We start from the raw sequence: 20,107 nt of genomic DNA, 5'->3' as shown, positions 1-20,107 counted from the left end.
TGGGGGCATCTTTCTCTGTGGGGCTTCACTACTCTTCTGTGCTACATTTGGCTTTCCTCTGAAGGGCTTCTTCTTCATCATTAAGGCTAGATCTAAACTCTAAGGTTTATGAGTCAGCCACCTTTCCTCCTCTTGCATGAGGATCCCTATCAATTCTTCAAACACGGGGGCTTTTTCTCTTGCATTCAAGTTAGTGATGAACATCTCATACTCGTCAGTCATACCATTCATGGTAATCATGACCAAATCTCTATCTGAAACAGCTTCACCGATTTCACCCAACTTGTTCTGAAGCTCCTTGATCTGTGAAATAAATGTTACAACTGTCTCATTCTCCTATATCTTGATGGAGAGAATCTTTCTCTTCAAGAACAACAATCAATTTGTATTCTTGACCTCATAGAGATCCTTGAGCGTCTTCCAGATTTCTTGTGTAGTCTTGCAATCACGGATATGGGGAATAATGAAATCTTTGACCAACAATGTCAGGAGTATTTTCACCTTAGTCTCCCGCTTGTCCCAGTCTTCGATTGTTGTTGTTGTTCCTCCTGAAGTTAGGTTCAGCTTCACCTCATCATTATTCACAATTGTCCATGCATTGTATTCCTCAAGTAGAGTCTGCAGCTTAAATTTCCAACCAAAGTAATTGGATTCATCCAACTTGTTATTCTCATTTGAGGTATGTTTCTACTAACTAATTATTCATTTTGAATAAAAAACTTCAACCCCAACAATTAAAAAAAAAAAACCCAGGGCTTCAAAACCACTGCAAATGCTAGATTAAAATAAAAACGAGCCCATATCCTCCTTTTTTTAAGGGATCACTGAAATCCGCCCCCTTTCTCAAATAAAAATCCCCTCCTTTTCTTTAAATAAAGAATTGAAAAATCTTTAATTAAAAAACTTAATTTGAAGAATTCCAATATAACCTTTCAATCACTGTGACTTTCTAGCACCTCCGAGGATCAAGATGAAAGAGGCCAACAATGACAAAGCCCCAGTTGGCAACGAGAACCCAAGATTGTTCCAAAATATTGGTAATACTGCTATTCCTGGATTCGGCAACGGATTGTGAATGCATAACAGAAGGGGATTGTGAACGTAGAGGCAAATACTCGATCCTGCAATAGTGAAGAGAAAAACAAAAAATGTTGCGAGCACTTATGATCCATGTGGATTTGGTGGCCACCCGCCTATCCCACTTGGACCCTCACAACTATTTCTTTCAGTCTTTTAGTTTCCTAAATTGTAGCACAATTTACTATTTTTGGCATTTTTTCGGGTCCTGAACTTTCGGAGTTGTTTTGAGGTCCTAAATGACGATTTTTTGGGAAAACTTAGAGCAACATGGGTCCATAACCCGTCTTGCGCACTCAAACATTGTAGTCCTTTGATAGGTCTTTCTAACGAGGTATTTTATGCATCAAACAGAGATCGTATGCCAAAGTTATGACCCCCAGAAGTTGATGTACCAATTTACCCAAAACAGTGCCCACAGTTTGATGTTTCATCTCCTATGGTTAGGTTTTTGGATGTTTAGGGTTTTCCATTGTCTCTCAACAATAAATAGGCCTTCAAGCCACATTGTAACACAGTTCAGAGGCATGTAGCCGCCACATCTCTTCTCAGAGATAAGCTACCATCGCCTTAGCTTGTTTATTTCCATTTCTGTTTGTAAGCATATTTGAGTATTTTACATTAATGAATTGAAACATTATTTCTATTGCATCTCTGTATTTATGGTTATATTTGCAATTTTCTACGTTTCTTTTTAAATTTGGATAAGTGGTATCAGAGGGGTCTGCTCTTTCTCTGTTTGCTTTGCATGTCCACAACGAGGTTGAGATACAAGGAGTTAGGGCTTGAATTGGTCAAACCTTTGCGAGGCCAGCCTCGCAAATCTTGACAGCCTCCCATGGCGGACAAAAGTAAGGACAAGGAGCCATGAGATTCTATCAAAATCTTGCTGGAAGAGGTTCTTGAGCAAAAAAGAAACGTGATGGAAAAATTTGCCCAGATCCTTCAAGGACTACCCAGGGGTGACACATCTACTTCCAACAGCTACTTTGGGAATGCCACACCCATTAAGGTACAAGTTAATGTTGACATTCCCCTATTTGAGGGTCAGATAGATGTAGACGTTGTAGATAAATGGTTAAATCTCCCAGAAGGGTATTTTTTTGTTCATGATTTCTCCAGCTGGGAAAAGATCACTTTTGCACTTCTCAAAGAAGCCCCCCACATCAAGGAATAGTGGGAAACCTACTATGAGCATAAGGATGAAAGTACGAAATCACTGTTTTTATCTGCTCCCACTTGGAATTCATTCCGGGATGCTATCAAGGAACAAACTACCCTTTCAAAAGCTATGAAAACAAATACATAAACTGGACCATGTTGCGGCATGGAAGGGGCGAAGATGTGCCGGAGTTCACAAATATTTTCCATACCCTTCGCACAAAGTTGGGTATCAAGGATTCTGAGCTGCATTTGGTACTCAAATACCGCAACTGCCTACATAGGTACATCCAAGACGAGATGGAGTTCCTAAACATCTCCTCGCTCAGCACAGTGTACCAATACGCTGTCAAGATCGAGAAAATTTTTAAACAGAAGAAGTGAGACTTTGGATCTATGAACCTGAAGCAACGGAAAGGCGTCCCTAAACCGCAGAACCAAGGACAAAGACAGTACGGGGCAACCCAAGACAACCCGTCAAAGCCACAAGCAAAGAACAACACCACAAAGTCAAAGAAGGACACAGGAAAGTGGTGTGAGTTCCATAAGAGCCCCACTCAAAACACAAGTGAGTGTGAGACCAAGCAGTCATTGGAGGCCAAGTTGTTCTGACCCTGAGTCAGAACACGACAAGGGGAATGGGAAAGGCAAGTAGATCATTGATGCGGAGCCCAGTGCCACTATTGCCACTGCCAAGATCCAGAAGAATGAGCCCGAAGATCCAGAGGAGGGGGAGTGACATTTCCACTCACAATGTGGGTGAAGGGTTCGTCGTTGCAATTCATTGTTGATAGTGGGAGCCAAAAGAACCTCATTTCAGCATAGGTCGTGAAGCGGCTAGGACTACCAACCATACCACACCCACAACCATACAACATCGGGTGGCTTCACCAAGGATGAGATCTCCGAGACCACCTGTAGTGCCGCCTTCCTTAGAACATCAAGCCCTTCACAGATGAGGTATTGTGTGATGTTGCACCGGTTGATGTTTGTGATGTATTATTAGGCAAACCATAATTTTGGAGGAAACATGTTGTGTATGAGTCAAGGCCTCGCGTGGGTTATTATTTCTTTATGTAATACATTATACAAGATACCAGAGGTAGCCCCCCCTATCGCCACTTCTTTGATCTCTGCTAAGAAAGGCAGTAAGATCATCTGCTAGACTAGGAAATTTATTTTCTGTCTGGTTCACTCTCAAAGTAAGGGGAAGATCATAGCCACATCGATGGCCCCTGGGAAGGGTTCCTCCACGTAACAAAAGCAGGGGGATACAGTCATGAAAGAAGACAGGGACATCTTCTCCTCACCCACAGGGGGTACCGTTGCACTGTCAAGTCAAACATTCATCTGATCTAAGTTCTGGAGCACCACTACCTAATGCGCTGATTTATCACCACTCCATTGTGGAAAATGAAAAGTACAAGAAACGCCATGATCAACATCAGGTGCCACACAAGTTTCAAGTGGGCAACAAAGTCTGGTTGCATCTGCAGAAAGAACATCTTACAAGAGCCCATTAGAAGCTCAGACAACTCCAATATGGTCCTTACACCATTACCAAGGTTGTGGGAAATAATTCTTTGGAGCACAACATTCCCCCATTCCTTGGCTTTTACCAAGTGTTCAATGTGGACCGCCCTCGACATGTTTCCCACCATTACTGGGCACATCAGAGATTGCAGAACAGCTCACCAGGGATCAAGTTCAGTAGAAGTTTTTACATCTCATGGATGCACTCAATGCAATGGGAACCATTGCTTCCTAAGGGGGGATGAATGATCTAGGTGGATGTTGGTGGCCACCTGCCTATCCCACTTAGACCCCCACAACTATTTCTTTCAGTTTTTTAGTTTCCTTAATTGTAGCACAATTTACTATTTCTGGCAATTTTTCGGGTCGTGAACTTCTGGAGTTGTTTTGAGGCCCTAAACAACGTTTTTTGGAAATCCATGTTGCTCAATCAAAAGTTGTAGCTTTACGATAGGTCTTTCTAACGAGTTATTGTTCACGCTAAACGGAGATTGTATGCCAAAGTTACGACCCCAAAAAGTTGATGTATCAATTTACCCAAAATAGTGCCCACAATTTGGCGTTTCATCTTCTAGCGTTAGGTTTTTGGATGTTTAGGGTTTTCCATTGTTTCTCAACAATAAAGGCTTCAAGCCTCATTGTAACACAGTTCAGAGGAATGTAGTTGCCACATCTCTTCTCAGCGATAAGCTACCATCGCTCTAGCTAGTTTATTTCCATTTCTATTTATAAGCATATTTCAGTATTTTACATTAATGAAATGAAACATTATTTCTATTGCATCTCTGTATTTATGGTTATATCTGCAATTTCTTGTCTTCTTGTTTAAATCCAGATCAACTTACCATGTAGACCGTAGCAAACATGTCATCAACCACATCGACAACAGCACAGGACGCGGTGATCACAGATTTTGGATTGCGACAAAACCCAATTTTTGGATGGCGACAACAACTTAACACACATGCAGCACAAAAATTGCGGCCTCTATCGATCCCTCTGTCACTCAATTTGAGATCACAATTTCCAACAGATGGATGCAAGAGCAGTTTCCAGCCCAGTCGACTCGCCACACTGCGATCTGGTGTTCTCTCCACACATGGATTTGGATCCTCTGAAGCATGCAAAAAATGGCAGGCCGCTAGCCATGGTAGCCACTCCACCACCGTGACTTCATCATCGTGCTTCCAAAATGTAGCGATGGATCTCCAAAATGTAGACCACTGTGTGGCCTCCTCCAACAATAGCAAACAGAAGCTTCAACAACGTAAGGGAAAAATTGAATCGGCGTGACTATTGCCCTTAAAAACGCGTTGATTGCCCTCCAACCGTGCAGAGCAAATTTCTGCCTCCACTCAGGGTTATAGGGCATCCTCAGCCCTGATGCTCTGATACCATGTCAAAAATATCTTAATCAAATTTATTAAATCAAACCTGGTTCCACACCTGTAGACCTTCTTCGTAAAACATGCTCTATATTACATGCATTACATCAGAAATATATATAATTTACACACAATTAGGGAAGTTGAAACAACACACTAGAAAACAGTGATAAAGTACTAATCTAAGGTTCAGTTTGAACCATCACTTCATTAAGACATTTCAACATTGATCTTAACAAGCACAAGGAATAACTCAAATTCCTATTTAGTTGTGATAAAAACCAAGAGGAGTAGTTAATATGTAGAATTGCAAATAAAACTCAGAGGAATAAATCAGGTTTTTTTTGAGATAAAATAGAAGCTACTTTTCAAGTAAAATTACAAACTCAAAGTCTTAATTTCATAAAATAAAACGAAAAAACAAACAGGATAATGGAGAATTGAATTACAACGAATAACTCAAATTCCTATTTAGTCTTGATAAAAACCAAGAGTAGTTAATATGTAGAATTGCAAATAAAACTCAAAGGAATAAATCAGGGTTTTTTTGAGATAAAATAGAAGCTACATTTCAAGTAAAATTACAAACTCAAAGTCTTGATTTCTTAAAAAGAAAACGAAAAAAACAAAAAGAATAATGGAGAATTGAATTACAAGAGATATATATTTTGAAGGATTTAGATATCAGTCAAGAATAGAATGCTGAAGGAACATTATAATCTATATCATTTGTACAATAAAATATATATTGTCAATTATGATAAATAATGTATGAAAAAGATCAATTGGCCGTCAAAAGGGAGGGGAGGTATACATTTGTTTATGCTGTACACTTGCATTTAAAACCACAGTTACCAAATTCGGCCGTATTGCCGAAAAAAATTCGTAAATTCGACGGTTCGGTTCGATTCGCGAATTAAAACGGCAATTCGAGTTCGGATTCGGTAAAATGCATTCGACATTTCAGTTCACGATATTAGATTCTTTGCAGATTTTAAATAATAGTTACAAATTCGAGCATCACATTTACTGTAAATGGAATATGATTAACGTTAATAAACAATAATGGACAATGGACTGTAAATGGAATATGATTAATGTTAATAAACAATAATGGTAGATGTAGTTTTAGGTAACAGAAATTTACAAGAAATGAAATATTTAGAAATTTATAATAATTATAAAATTTATAAATTATTTGAGTAAATAGAAAATTTAGTGTTTTTCAAAATGGATTTTTTTATTCAAATTTAAGAATTGATATTCTAAGTATATATTTTTAAAAAATATTAACAAATATTTAATATATTATTTCATTATCAATCTAAAATAATTGATAACATTTAGATGGTTTATTGTAATGTGGAATATTTTGGAAATTCACTCTATATTAATTATCATATCATTTATGGTGTAACAATACAAAAATTCTTAAAACCTATTATCATACTTGTTATTTTAAATGTAAAACTAAAAGTCTAATATATAATTTTATGTGCAAATCCAAATAATTTTAAAACATTTTTTTATCATTTTCAATATTATAAATTATACCTTTGAATGATTTAAAACATTGGAAAAATAACATATTTAAATATATGTAAGAGATATATTGCCAAATTTTAATTTTTGGTAACTATGTTTTAAATAATAGCTACCAAATTTGGCTGTATTGGGCCAAAAAATTCGAAAATACTATAGTATGATTCAGTTCCGCTGCGAATTTGGAAATTACAATTTGGTAAGTATTTTTTTTAAATATTTATTTTATATTAAAAGAAATATAATGAATTGTAAATGGTAAGTTAGCGAATAATTTTTTTTTATGTTTAAAAAAATTTATAATAAAGTGTAAATTGTAGGTTAAGAATAATATTAGAATTATGATGGAATTTGGTAAAGCGTTTTTAATAATCTAAAATTTAATATTTAAAAATAGAAATTTCCATATTATTTAATTTTATAAAAAATATTCTTAATATAAAATTTAATATTTAAATAGAAATTTATATATTATTCAAAACATTAAAAGTATAAATTTCCAATTAAAAAAAAAAATGTAGTTACCATCTAAAATTGTTAATAAAAAGTTTAATACTTAAATAGAAATTTCTACATTACTTAAAACATTAAAAACATAATATTCAATATTAAAAAAGTTGCAGTTACCAAGGATTTTTGTTAATAAAAAATTAAATATTTAAAGATTAAAAATAGAATTTTCTATATTAAAAAAGTATAATAAATAGTAAATTGCATATTAAAAAAATTACAGTTGTAAAAAACAATAAAATTTATATTAAAATATTGTAAAAAATAGTAAGTTTATAATAGTTAAAAATAATAATTTCTTATAAAACAGAATAATAAATTTTTATTTATAAATATTTATAAAATATATAATTTCCCTTTTTTTGGATTTGATTGAGTGATTTTACATATTGTAAATATAGATTTTTTTATTTTTTATTTTTTAAATAATTTAATTTTGGAAGATCTATATTTCCGAATTTTTTCAATATTGTATTTTTGGTAGTCGAATTTTTTCCGTACCCAATCGAATTCGAATTCGTATTCGAATTCGAATTTGGTAACTATGTTTAAAACACAATAAAAATAAAATAAGGGAAAGATATATTCAATGATTAATGCCATAGCTCATTTGTAGCAGGTTCAAGGTGAAAGTAAATATTACTGTAAGTCTACGGGTAAGGAAGACACTTCTAGGCAAAGTATTCAGTATAAGAATAATACCTTTATTCGGTGAACTATAGGTGAATTTATTCCACCACCAGATGTCACAATTATTCGTTGAACTATAGTTGAATTTATTCCACCACAAGATGTCACAAGAGTTGCATGAACCATATTTCTAACACCTTGCAGGAAGAGCCGAGCGGCAGCCCATTAGTGGAGAATATAAAAAAAAGAGAAATTCCATAAGCCAATTGAAATTGGAAATCATTCTTTACCTTGTTGGAAGGTCGTAAAATTTCCACTATTGAGTTTTCACAATAAATCCACACCGTGGGACACAGGAAAAACTGCGGAAATAATAAAAATCAAACTTTCACAATAGATCCACACCGTGGGACACAAGAAAAACTGTGGAAATAATAAAAATCAAACCCCATTGAAATACCTTTACTTCCTGAGACAGAGGAAATTTTGGATTAATAGAATAGGAGACCTTTCAATTGAAATTGAAATGGATCGCTCAAAGAAGCCAGGACGCCCCGCGAAGTTGCAGAGCGGCATGTTCCTGCGAAGACAGGTCAATCAAAAAGAATGCCAATTTTTCTGACTGTTGAAATTATTTCAATTGTCTAACATCAAAATCACTCAAAACCTGTCATGTAAGAAGGGAGAAGAGTTGTTTCTGTCAAGTAGGAAGGGAGAAGAGTTGTTTTTAGAGGGAACGCTTACCGCGTAATTAAGGATGTAATAGTGTCCATTCAAAATAAGTGGATGCAACAAAATGTTATCTTAACCAACTATTCAAGAAAACATAAACGAATGAGAATCATTGGCTCCATGCAGGGGAAGGCCGGGCCGGAACAATAAAAAACATCTGCGTGTTCTATTTAATCATTCCATATTGGCTTTCTTTGATGTATGATTTTCGTGTAAATATCTCAATTGATCAGGCGAGATGGTGAAACTGTAGCTTTACCGATTCAACTTTATGATATAAAGCTTTTTTAGGATCCCTAAATATAACTAATATTACCAAAATTACAACTGCAACATCAAATTTATGTTGCTAATCCCAACAAAACAATCAGAAATGGACAATTTAATTAATATATATAGAAACAGGAGAAGAAAATTTAGAAGAAAGCTAAGAAGACATTTAGAAGAAAAATGCAATTGACGTCAATCACTCTACGCCAAATATCATGAGTACGTCAAATTTGTCTTCATTGTACATTCAATTCGATTCATTATATCGTATTTGCGCACAAGTGCTAAATTTATACTCGCCCTAAAAACGTTATTACCTCAACTACATTTACGCTTAAAATAAGCGATATTCAAGCTGGTCTATATATTAATATGGTAAAATTACGTTTACATCCACATAACTCAATTCAATTCAATCTGTACGGAGGAACTCTAATCTCCTCACTTATTCCTGTCGAAAATTCAAGTCACATGGCTCCGGCATAAAAAAGAATTATCAGCATATTTTCATAAACAATGGAGGCTTCAATTAGTTGACCGATGGATGAACAGCACTGAACAACATATTTTAGGATGCAGGTGTACTTTTTTTTAAAGTAATGGAATATGGAACGGCGATGGGGTAGGCAGAAGGGAATAAGGAGTCGATATTGAACGGCTTAAAAAGGAGTCCATCGACAACATGGGCAACTCTAATTGCGCTGGCTTACAGGTTTTAGGGGTCTTCAATACCATTGTTTCTTCAGAAAATATTATCGGTTCCAGACACTCAAACAGACGAGCCTCTTTGTTTGTTTTGCCTGGATCAGAAGAACACATCCCTTCCTGATTTTCATTATAATGTATCGAAGAAACTTGACCCCTTGTCACGGAATCGGATAACTGGCAGCTGTCATTAAGGGTGACTGAATGAGACCCCTCTTTGTATTCATCCCCAGAAACAGCTGATTCTTCCTTCCGAAAGTAATCCAGGTTCGCCCGTTGTTCCATCGACTTCTGAGAGGCAGCCTTTCGGTATATGCGGCATAAAACAATATCTGTCTTCTTCTTCTGAACAAGCCAATTAAATTCCCTCAACATAACTTCATAGAATATAAATCTTATAAAACCCTAAAAAATGTATTACCTCCGTCTTATAACTTCATAGAATATAATTCTTATAAAACCCTAAAATTTTTATTATGCCCTTTTTTTTAACAGGAAATAGATCCACTCTAAGGGATCATGTCGGCTTAGTAGCAAAGTTAGGGTCGGATGACTTTCAGTTAGCAAGATATTTAGCTACTGGAGCTGGACTAATTGATACGAATTCTTATTAACAATGTATTTTACTTTTGGAGATTGGACCCATTAAGCTAATTCCAATAACTAAACCTCAACAAATCATAAAACAACACCTTTATAAATATTTAAATTTTTTATAAAATCATGAAACCCAAAATTCATGGAACCCACTACAAAGGCTTATATTACAGTATTTACTTCAATGAATTTTAGCTGGAATATATAAAAATTTCGAAATTAGAATTAAATATCAAAAGGGTACTTAATAAAAAATTAAAAGCCGAATTTCTTACAAATACCCAACCGAATATGAAACTGGAAGTGAAAACCTCCTCGGCAGTTAATGGATCTGAGGAGCCCTTAATCTCCGGCCTTTCTTAAAGAAAATATGACAGACACGAAAGGGTAACAGTGTGAAACGAAAGCTTATCACCTGGCCCGGGGAGGATCTGAAATCTGGCATCCTGTACTCGTTCATGATCCAGTCTGTCTTCTGACCGCAGTGGCCTTTTCCTCTATAAAACACGAGAATTTTCTTCAGACCGATGCACTGAAGCAGATCGTTGCGAACTGGTCTGTCTGAACCTGTAGCCTTCCAGTATCCCGAAACTGTCAATCTGTTAGGCCGACGGCATGAATTCTTGTGATCTCTTGGAACGAAAAAGAACCATTGTCTCTCCCAAGCATCGTGAGCCAAACCTGCAAGAATAAGATCAATATCCTTGAATACTGGGTGAAAATGAATATTCAAAGCAATAGCAGGGAAGAAGCAGAAATAGTTTAAGCGTACCTGGTAACTCCGAGGGGTCATATTGATACAAGTCCAAGGTAGGTATGATTATATCGAGGTTCACTTGGTGGCACCCTTGAACCTTTTTTTTCAAATAGAAGCGCAATAGCTCCTCTTCTGTGGGATGGAATCTGAAGCCTGGAAGATTCATTAACTCTCCCTGCATCTTCTCATCGTTGTATGTTTCTCGCTGCATGATTATCTTACATATCTTGATGAAACACTTATATGAATTAACACTCCATTTTCTCTCTCTCTATATATATTTTGAGGTATGAATGCGGCAGTATATAAGTCAGATTTTTTTTTTCAAAATAATCGACGACTAAGATTTATGAAACGTGAGGCGGAGGAATAGAGACGACTCTACCCACACGGGGACGCACCGAATACGATGAGGAGCTTTTCTTGTTCAAAGTCTTTCTTTATGCTCTTCCGCGTAGCCAGAGTACCACAAAAGGCAAACTCTCGATTTCTTGTCCCATCCAGGAAACTTCGATAAAGTTGCGCCACATATTTTGGTACGATGAAACTCTTGTTTCGCAGAAACGGAAAACTCTTGTTTTGTTGGGATATCCGGCAAAATTTCGATGTAGTTGCGGGACATATTTTGTCCTTGATTTTTCTTCATAATTCAGCAAATACAGCCACATACGGTTGACCTCCATCAAATTTTCTACAAGTCTGTGGTCAAAATCCTAAAGATATTGAACTATATTGTTTCTACACTCTCTGCATAAAATAATTAAGAAAACAATACTGACCAAGTTATAGATGGAACTCTTAGTTTAGTTATCACATTTATTCAATATATATTCAATGAAAGAGATATTTCAATAGCTCCTTATTCCTAATCAATTTATGACACTTTGCGTTTTTAGTGCACACCACAACTATAATGTATCGCTCCTTCTAAGTTGTTAGTCACACCAATGTTATTGGTGATATTTTCCATACATTTCTAACCAACCATGATTAATAAAATGCATTATAATTTATTACTATTTACATATTGGGAGTAATGTTTCCATGTCATGTGTAGTTGTTATTGTGAGTTTCCAGTCATTATTCTGGAAGTTGTTGATTCTCATATAAGGAGTTGGAATCATTATCTAGAAATACGTCAGTGTATAGTTCCCTGTATATGTAATTGTTGAAATGAATAATAACATAGAGTGTGAGATTTGTGATGTGCAAAATCTCTTTCTTAGCTCTCTTTATTTTTCTGATATGGTATCGGAGTACATTCTGGCCTGACTCCCTCAAGGGAGGGCCAGGAAAATGTGAGAGAAGCCTTGAGTTTATTTCTATGTAAATAAATAAGGTAAGAGAGTGTTTGATTTTAGTGTTTCTGTGTGTAAAATTATTTGTGTGTTTAGATCTAGAGTCCAAGCAAGATTGTTGGGCATGCTCGTGAGAAGAAATCACTCTGTGAAATCGGTCTCCAAGAACATCATTCACGTGCTGTTGTCAAAGGATTATAGTAACCAGGTCAAAGTGCGATGATTTTCTTCATAGTATCAGCCTCATCCGTCCATGCTTTTGCTGAAGAACTCAAACCCCATCTGAAAGCACTCCTATCAGAGAAATCAATTGTTCTGGAGGAGGAATCCTAACGGATCAGTGAAATTGCATCGTCATAGTCAAAAACTGTTGTGGATAACTACGGTGGAGGGTTTATTTTACAACAGAATCAGTCATGAATTTTTTCTTGCGTCATAAGGCCACAGATTGGATGATTCGTATAGATCTGTTATTAAATGGACTCATGGAAACAAAATTATGGCTACTAGATTTTATTTGACTCGGAATTACTCAAGCAATGGCCAGATTTCAGCGTTCAACAAATGATAAGTATTTTTTTCATCTCGTTCAGTTTGTGCCCATTCACTGTAGAGGATGAGCCTTTGAATGCACAACAATCAAAATAGGCGATCGCCCGTAGAAATGCTGCATCGAGAGAACTCTTGGTCGTTTTGACAAACAAATTTATATTCCTTTACCTGACGTCAAGGTGAGGCAAAGGCGAAGAGTTTGGTGGCATGGCTCAGAAGGGAAAAAGCTGGGAAGTAGGGGGATTGTTTGTGTGGGGATTTGTTTGTGTGGGGATTTGTGGTTTGAAGTGGTTTCGTTATATTATTATGTCATATGTTATAATGAAGGTTCAAAAAAATGTGAGATTGTTTTGGTGTTGTATGTTTTTAAAAGGATTGATGGTTTTTAAACTGGAAGTCCCTGTGTCCGAAATGTCAATTCTTGTGTGTTAGTAATTTTGGTTATAAAGAGGGTTGGCTGTTCTTAAACTGCAAGCCCCGGTGTCCGAAACATCAATTTTTGTAAGGTCAAGTATCCAAACCTTCATCCTATCAACTGACAGACAGACGAAAGTGAAATATCTGACAAATAGTGGTTGGTCCATAGAATGGCTCATTACTTGATGGCTCATTACTTGATGGCTCTTATCGCGGAAGCCCTGACGTGTCACGTTGTCAATATTGTTGATCTTGCAAAGTTCATCAACAATGGTCATAGGCGGTTACGTTTTAAATGGAGGTCAAGTGACAACTCGAAAATGTGGTGGTGAAAGAGCAGTGTTTGTGAGATTCCAAAGTGGATGTGGGTGCTAATGAAGACCAGTCAGACAAATATTTATTTATTGTTGTAATATGTGTTTTTATTATTATCCATGTAAGCATAAGGGAGGGTGTTAGAAGTAATGCTTCCATGTCATATGTAATTGTCATTGTGAGCCTCTATGTGTCATTCTAGAAGTTGTTGATTCTCATGTAATGAGTTGGAGTCATTATCTAGAGGTATCGAAGTCAGTGTGTAGTTTCCTATATATGTAATTGTTGAAATGAATAATAACACAGAGTGTGAGATTTGTGTTGTGAAAAATCTGTTTCTTAGCTCTCTTTATTTTTCTAATATTCCATGAAACGGTGCGCAACCTTAATGCTAACCAATAATGGAAAGAAATTTGGAGGAGAGATAACTCTTTTCAATATAATAATATTATATTGAAGACATTATTAATAAATGACTCTAATGAAGCTTAGCAATTTGAGTAATTGAAACTAAATTAGGAGACTTAGATGGATGGTTATGATACGTTCGAATTACATTCTCCAACACTCCCCCTTAAGTACAACCACATACAAATTTAATTTAAATGTCTATTGGTCTAAGTCTCAGCTAGGGTTACAATTAAAAAAAAATCATTTTAACTAGATTTAATTTCCCTTCTTCCAAATCCTGTAGCCTCTAAATTGTTTCAATTTTTTCTTATTGTTCTATTCGTTAAACCCCAATTTCTTCATTTTCTGGTGTAAGTCTTCCATTGTTCCAGGTTGTTTAAGCATGTCCCAAAATTATTTAAAAATTGGCTTGTATATAGACTGATGCAACATGTCATTTTACGTTGTGTATTTTTCATCATCAATATTTCGCTACAATATATGTCCATAATACAAGTTCATATTTACAGGACTCCAATGCATGAAAATTTCATTAAGGTTTTCATCATCCAGGTTATCTTCAACATTCATTTCTGTAGCTTTATAGTAGACCTTATAAAAACAAGGTTTTGCAAGACATGCTTCAAGGAAATTTGAATCTTCTTCATAATATTCTTGTTTACCTACACATTGGGAATCAATTGTAAGTGTAAAAACATCTACATAACCACATTGGTTCTATTCTCTCTACTCTGCAATGAGATCTTTCTCTTGTTGCGCTGTTTTCTCTGCATTTGCCTCTACCTTTGTTTTCTCTGTGCGGGCTTCCTTCTCTGCCTCTGCCTCTATCTTTGTTTTTGTCTCTGTTTTTGTCTCTTCCAATTTTGTACTAACACGCGTTGCTTCAGACAGATTATCTTACACTTAGTTTTCAGATTCAAGTGGAACTCTCTCATTGAATAACATCATGTTCATATGATGTTTCTGTTGCATCATCCACAACCAATCAACATTAGTTAATAATTCTTCATCAAATTTTACATCAATAATATTAATTGTTGGATTCATCATAGCATTGATTTCTCCAATGGAAGCTTCGTTGTCATTAATAATTACTGTTGCTAGATTCACCAGCTTGTTATGAGGAAGCTATGTTGCTAGATTCACCAAATTGTCATGAGAAAACTTTGTTGCTAGATTCACAAAATTGTCATTAGTAAGTTATGTTGTTGGATTCACCAAAATACCATCAGCAAGCTCTGTTGTTGGATTTACAAAATTGTCATCAACAAGATTTGTTAAATTCTTCATCTTTAATCGGATTACTCCTCTTTACACAAAAACTCCTTTTCATTTCCAAATCTTTCAAAAAAAAACTTCGAACATCTCATATTACTACTTTGACTTTCTTAGTCTCTTTGTTTTTCCCATTTGTTCAAAATTAGCTTACTATAACTTAATAAGCAAATGTGTAGACATAACGGATATCTAAAACAAAAACATCTTTGTAATGACTTCTCTACCATGAAACGTTGAAAAAAATGCACCTACAAATTTTCACAAGAGCCACTCTTTCAAAAAATATTTTACAATCCCTTTTAAGACACCTTACAAATTCTTTGATTTAAAAAAAAATAACACTCTTTTAAACGAAGTAACACTTCAAAAAAATCCCCCTTGCAACTTTCATATGAAAGGCTCTATCAACAAAGCACTTTGAATAGAAAACGACACTTTAATATTATGGAAGGCATATATATATATATATATATTTGGAAAAATCACATAACCCCTCATAAAAACATTTTAAAAAATTCATGAAAGTAAAGTACTTAAATCAATGACATAAGCTAACTTAAAAGGTGAAGTGAGCTACGCACGTATCAATGAGCTATAAATTCAAAGAAAGATTTGTCCTTTCTTGAATAAAAAACCATTTTGAATTTTGAGTTTTCATGTTTAGATTTCGTGTCGTCATTTAACTTCAAAGACTTGAAAATTTCTTTTTTTTAAAATTTCTATTCCCCATGGATACACCTCTCAACAGAGGTTCTTTGAACAATTTTGTGTACTCTCTCCACTTACGAGGTGCATCAATCCTAATTTTCTTACAATTCAGGAACTTTCCGTCTCTTTTTCACATTCTTATTTTTGTCAGGATGTGAAACTAATCCATTTGGCTCTCTTCACATGTGCGAAGCTAACATACTTCTCTTTCTTCATAGGCACAAAATTCATCCATGAAATCAGATGACACACTGCTCTTTTTGGAAACTTCTGCGACCTAGCGATATGATACCATGAAAAAGAATGAAAATAAGCATGGATCAGATATTTATCTTCTCAATATTACGAATCAGTTAAATATGATTACATTGGAGATATCAGTAATAAATGACTATAGTGACACTGAACTGAACTAGACTAACTGAAACTGAACTAGGACACTTGGATCGAGGTTTATGACACCTAAAAGGTGGTTAGAATTAGATTCTCCAACAAATTTTGTGTTTCCAAATGAGCTAAAATGTTCAAGATGAATAAAATGTGTTGAAGTTTCGAAAAGGCTCAACCAAGGATTTTTAAGCCCACTCATTTAATAATCTATGATATAATTGGAGTGTTACTATACATAAACACATCCCAATCAACCTATCTGATCTAGTTATCAGCCTCTGCAACTGCATTCCTCCTTTTTCTCGCCAACGTTCTAGTGTGGTAATTTCCTTGCATTACTCTATGTCATAAGCCATTTGATTTTTTTCTAGATCCAACTCTAACCATTATTCTTTCTCAAAGACTCTTGGTTTCCAAAATTTCCAAGAATAGGTGATGGAAGTTGATTTCCCTTTCCTTGATGTGTCACCTTAGCTCTGATACCATGTTAAATCATCTAGGGAAAAGTAGTGTAGTGTGATTCTTCGTTACTTGATAACAATTTGTGGAGTCTTTTTACTTTTATTGTTAGCTTATTCTTCTTCTTATTATTAGTGCATATGTGTGTACTTCATTAAACTACTGCCAAAACATAAAAAAACAATAACACAAGATGTTGGCTCTCTATTAGGGCCAAAACCTCTCTACTCTTAGTAGGAAAACCCTTTAGTGAATTTCTCTTATTGAAGATTCTATTGATCAATGCCAAACCCTACACCCCTGACTAAGAGATCCTACAAGCACAAGTCAAGTATTTACTCCTTTCTGCACCTTACACCTCGGCACTTCTTCTGACACTTTGTCTTCTAGCACTTCATCTTCCAATTAGAGTCCTTTCACCTTAGAGAGATGGGTTCCTTCGCTAGTCTTGGGAGTCCTTGGAGACTTGATATCGCACTCAAACAAATCACTGTTAGTTGTTTTCGCACCCTTAGTGTACCTTGCATGTGTGATTGCTTCTAGCCCTAGATATAGTCCTTCATACTTCGATTTTCTGCTTTCTTACTTCTCTTGAGAGTCCTTATTCCACGTTGGAGTAGAGGTCTTTGTAGGCCTAGTTACTAGCCCAAACCATAAATAATATACCACTGTAATTTCTCTGTTGATCTAGCCATAGAATGTCCCTCATTCCTTTGCACATGTGACTTTTTTCTGTCGTAGAAAATAGTAGTGCACCTTCGCTCTCCTTCCTTCTTTCTTCATTGTCCTAATATATCTTTTCCTTGGCTTATCTTTGTCCTTCTTGTTCTCTTTATCATGCGGATTTCAAAGCACAATTGATGCATTCTAATTCGAGTGGACAACCTCTATAAATAAAGGATTGTCCCTCCATTTAAGCTGACTTATCTGGCTGTCTTTAGGCCGACTTATCCTCTAAGATGTAGGGCGACTTAGAGGGTTGTTTGTTAGAGGGTTGTTTGTAGGATGACTTGGAGGGCATTTGGTGGTTGATTTGCTGAGAAGACTTCACACATTTTCCATGGTGGTGTAGCATGCTTGAAGGAGATTCTTGAAGGTGTCCTTAGATAGGATTGAACTTGACTTTTCTTGGAGGTTTCCCTTTGCCTTTAATATATATTTATACATAGTGTAACATGCCCTTAAGGCCTTCAATATTTTCTCTTGACTAGTTGACTCACTTATAGCACTTTGACATGTGTTATACCTGCTTCAATGAGAAAGAAACTCATCGACATATATTATAAAAATAATATTTCTTTTCATGAATAAGTACAAATATCAAAAGTACATCAGTGAAGACCGAACCTAGTTGCATTTTCTTCAACATATGTATGTACGTATGTCATGTCTGGTAGGGTCATCGTGGATCATGATTATTTTATGTCAATGTTTTTTGTATGTATGTATGTTGTTGAATGACTAGATCATTATTATTTAATGCTAATGTTTATATGTGTGTATGTATGTCATTGTCTGACATGATCATGATTATTTTATGCTAATATTTATTTATATGTTTCTACGTATCTTTGTCACTATCCAACAGGGTTGTCAGGAATCCTTCTTGTGGAGGAATGATTGCTTATGCAAGTGAATGGCATGATGAGGTTCATGGTCTTATGGGAATCAAGTGGGAAGAGTAGTCCTGACGAATATATCTGGTTAGTATCACGTGGATACAAATTGATATTATATGCTTGTGTTATGCCTGGATTTATGTTATGATAAGGTAATGTTGAAGGATGCATCAACTGAATGAAAAAAACGTGATTTGTGGCATGCTAAGATAACCATGGATGGTGGGGAGACACTAGAAATAAGGTTTCTTGGTAGAGATAGTGTAGTTTTGGATGTTTGGTACTACTATCGCGCATATGTTGTACATGTTCCATCTGTGATGTGGTGCACATGCGGTGTTGTCCATATATAGCTTGTGTGTACATGTTGTTTATGCAACATTAAGTACAGGGTGGTATGGATAGTATTGTGCAAACGTTTCATATGCAGTGTTGGGTATAGATGATGCTATGTACATGTTGGGTATGTGGTGTTGTTTGCATATTGTACTAGGCGCATGATGGATATGTGGTGTTGTGTGCATATCGTGTTGTGCGCATGTTGGATATGCAATGTTGTGTACATAAGGTGCTATTTATACGTTGTATATGTAGTGCTATGTATATATGGTGTTGTGTGCATGTCGTACATATGGTGTCGTGTGCATGATTGTACAAGTGGTGCTGTGAGAATGTGGTGTTGTGTACATGTTGTACATGTTGTGTTGTGTGCATGTGGGGCTATGCACATGTCGTTCGTGTGATGTTGTGTAAATGTGGTGTTGGGTACATGTCGTGCATTTGGTACTCTGTACATGTGATATTGTGTACACAATGTACATGTGGTATACTGCACATGTGGTGTTGTGTACACATTGTGTAGGTGGTGCCATGTACATGTGATGTGGTGTGCATATTGTGCAGGTGGTGATGTGTATAGGCGGTACTATGTACATGTTGTAGATGTGGTACCAGTGTACATGTGGTATTATGCATATCTCATACGTGTTGTGTTTTGTAAATGCGGTACTATATATGTTCATGATGTAGTTTTTGTATCATGACATGTGCACTCGTTGTGTTGTACTCCGTGTAGTACATGTATTGTGTGGTGGTGTACATCGGGTGTAGGCACATGTATTGTGTTGTGTTGTACACTAGGTGTGGGTTTATTTGTTGTGTTTCAGGTGTAGATGCATGTATTTCATGGTGTTGTATGTCATGTGTGATTGTATGTGTGTGATGCACACTATGTGTATGTGTACATGGTTGAGGAGAAGGAACTGTGTGATTTTCGGGTGTGGAAATCGATCGAGAGTGCGAAATAAAGAGAAGGGTAGAATGATCTGAACAGTGGGGCACTAAAGGCTTCTTGTCAAGCTTACAAGAGCCTCTCCCACTCCAAAGCTTATATATTTATAAGATCTTATGATTAAGCAATTGCAGAATTAAAAATACTTGAAAATAGGTGTATGCTTATGTTTTTCTTTAGACTGTTTATGTGCTTTGTGTTATGTTGTTGATGCTAATATTTAAATACATGTGATAGTAAGTAAAGCAGCAAATAAACAAACACACATAACAACAATATAATATGGAGTTCACCCAAACCACTTGGGCTACGTCTCCTTGAGCTCTAGTCAATTCAACTAGGCTCTCTGGGATTATGGCTGAATTCTTTTTACAAGCTCCATGCTCAACTCCATTGGTTTACACTGAACCTATGGGTTTAGAAATACCATCTTATCCTGTTGGCTGTCCATACTCTGATGTCAGATCTAG

The 20,107-nt window shown here is 35.8% G+C and overlaps 1 protein-coding gene across 1 annotated transcript; it reads right to left on the bottom strand.

Moving 5' to 3' along the window:
- Window positions 1–9,270: 9,270 nt before the first annotated feature.
- LOC149217812 (NAC domain-containing protein 6-like) lies at window positions 9,271–11,110 on the bottom strand. The gene is made up of 3 exons (XM_089391423.1): window positions 10,915–11,110; window positions 10,558–10,823; window positions 9,271–9,890 (listed from the first exon to the last, which is right to left on the bottom strand). The coding sequence occupies exons 1-3, from the start codon at window positions 11,108–11,110 to the stop codon at window positions 9,432–9,434; spliced, it is 921 nt and encodes a 306-aa protein (XP_089247549.1). The 3' UTR covers window positions 9,271–9,431.
- Between the last annotated feature and the right edge of the window lie 8,997 nt (window positions 11,111–20,107).

This window comes from Pinus tabuliformis, chromosome 1_1 (assembly GCF_031772625.1).
Source record: "Pinus tabuliformis cultivar Carrire ecotype Pingquan chromosome 1_1, CPIR1, whole genome shotgun sequence".
NCBI lineage: Eukaryota > Viridiplantae > Streptophyta > Pinopsida > Pinales > Pinaceae > Pinus > Pinus tabuliformis.
The sequence above is the reverse complement of the archived record's forward strand: the minus strand, read 5'-3'. Positions and strand labels throughout refer to the sequence as shown.

What these genes read in the sequence shown, in the direction of transcription:
- LOC149217812 (XM_089391423.1), bottom strand. Translation starts at nt 11,110, where the DNA reads ATGCAGCGAGAAACATACAACGATGAGAAGATGCAGGGAGAGTTAATG. An exon ending in TGACCCCTCGGAGTTACCAG is followed by an intron (nt 10,824 to 10,914) that starts GTACGCTTAAAC and finishes TTATTCTTGCAG; the next exon opens with GTTTGGCTCACGATGCTTGG. An exon ending in TCAGATCCTCCCCGGGCCAG is followed by an intron (nt 9,891 to 10,557) that starts GTGATAAGCTTT and finishes TGGCTTGTTCAG; the next exon opens with AAGAAGAAGACAGATATTGT.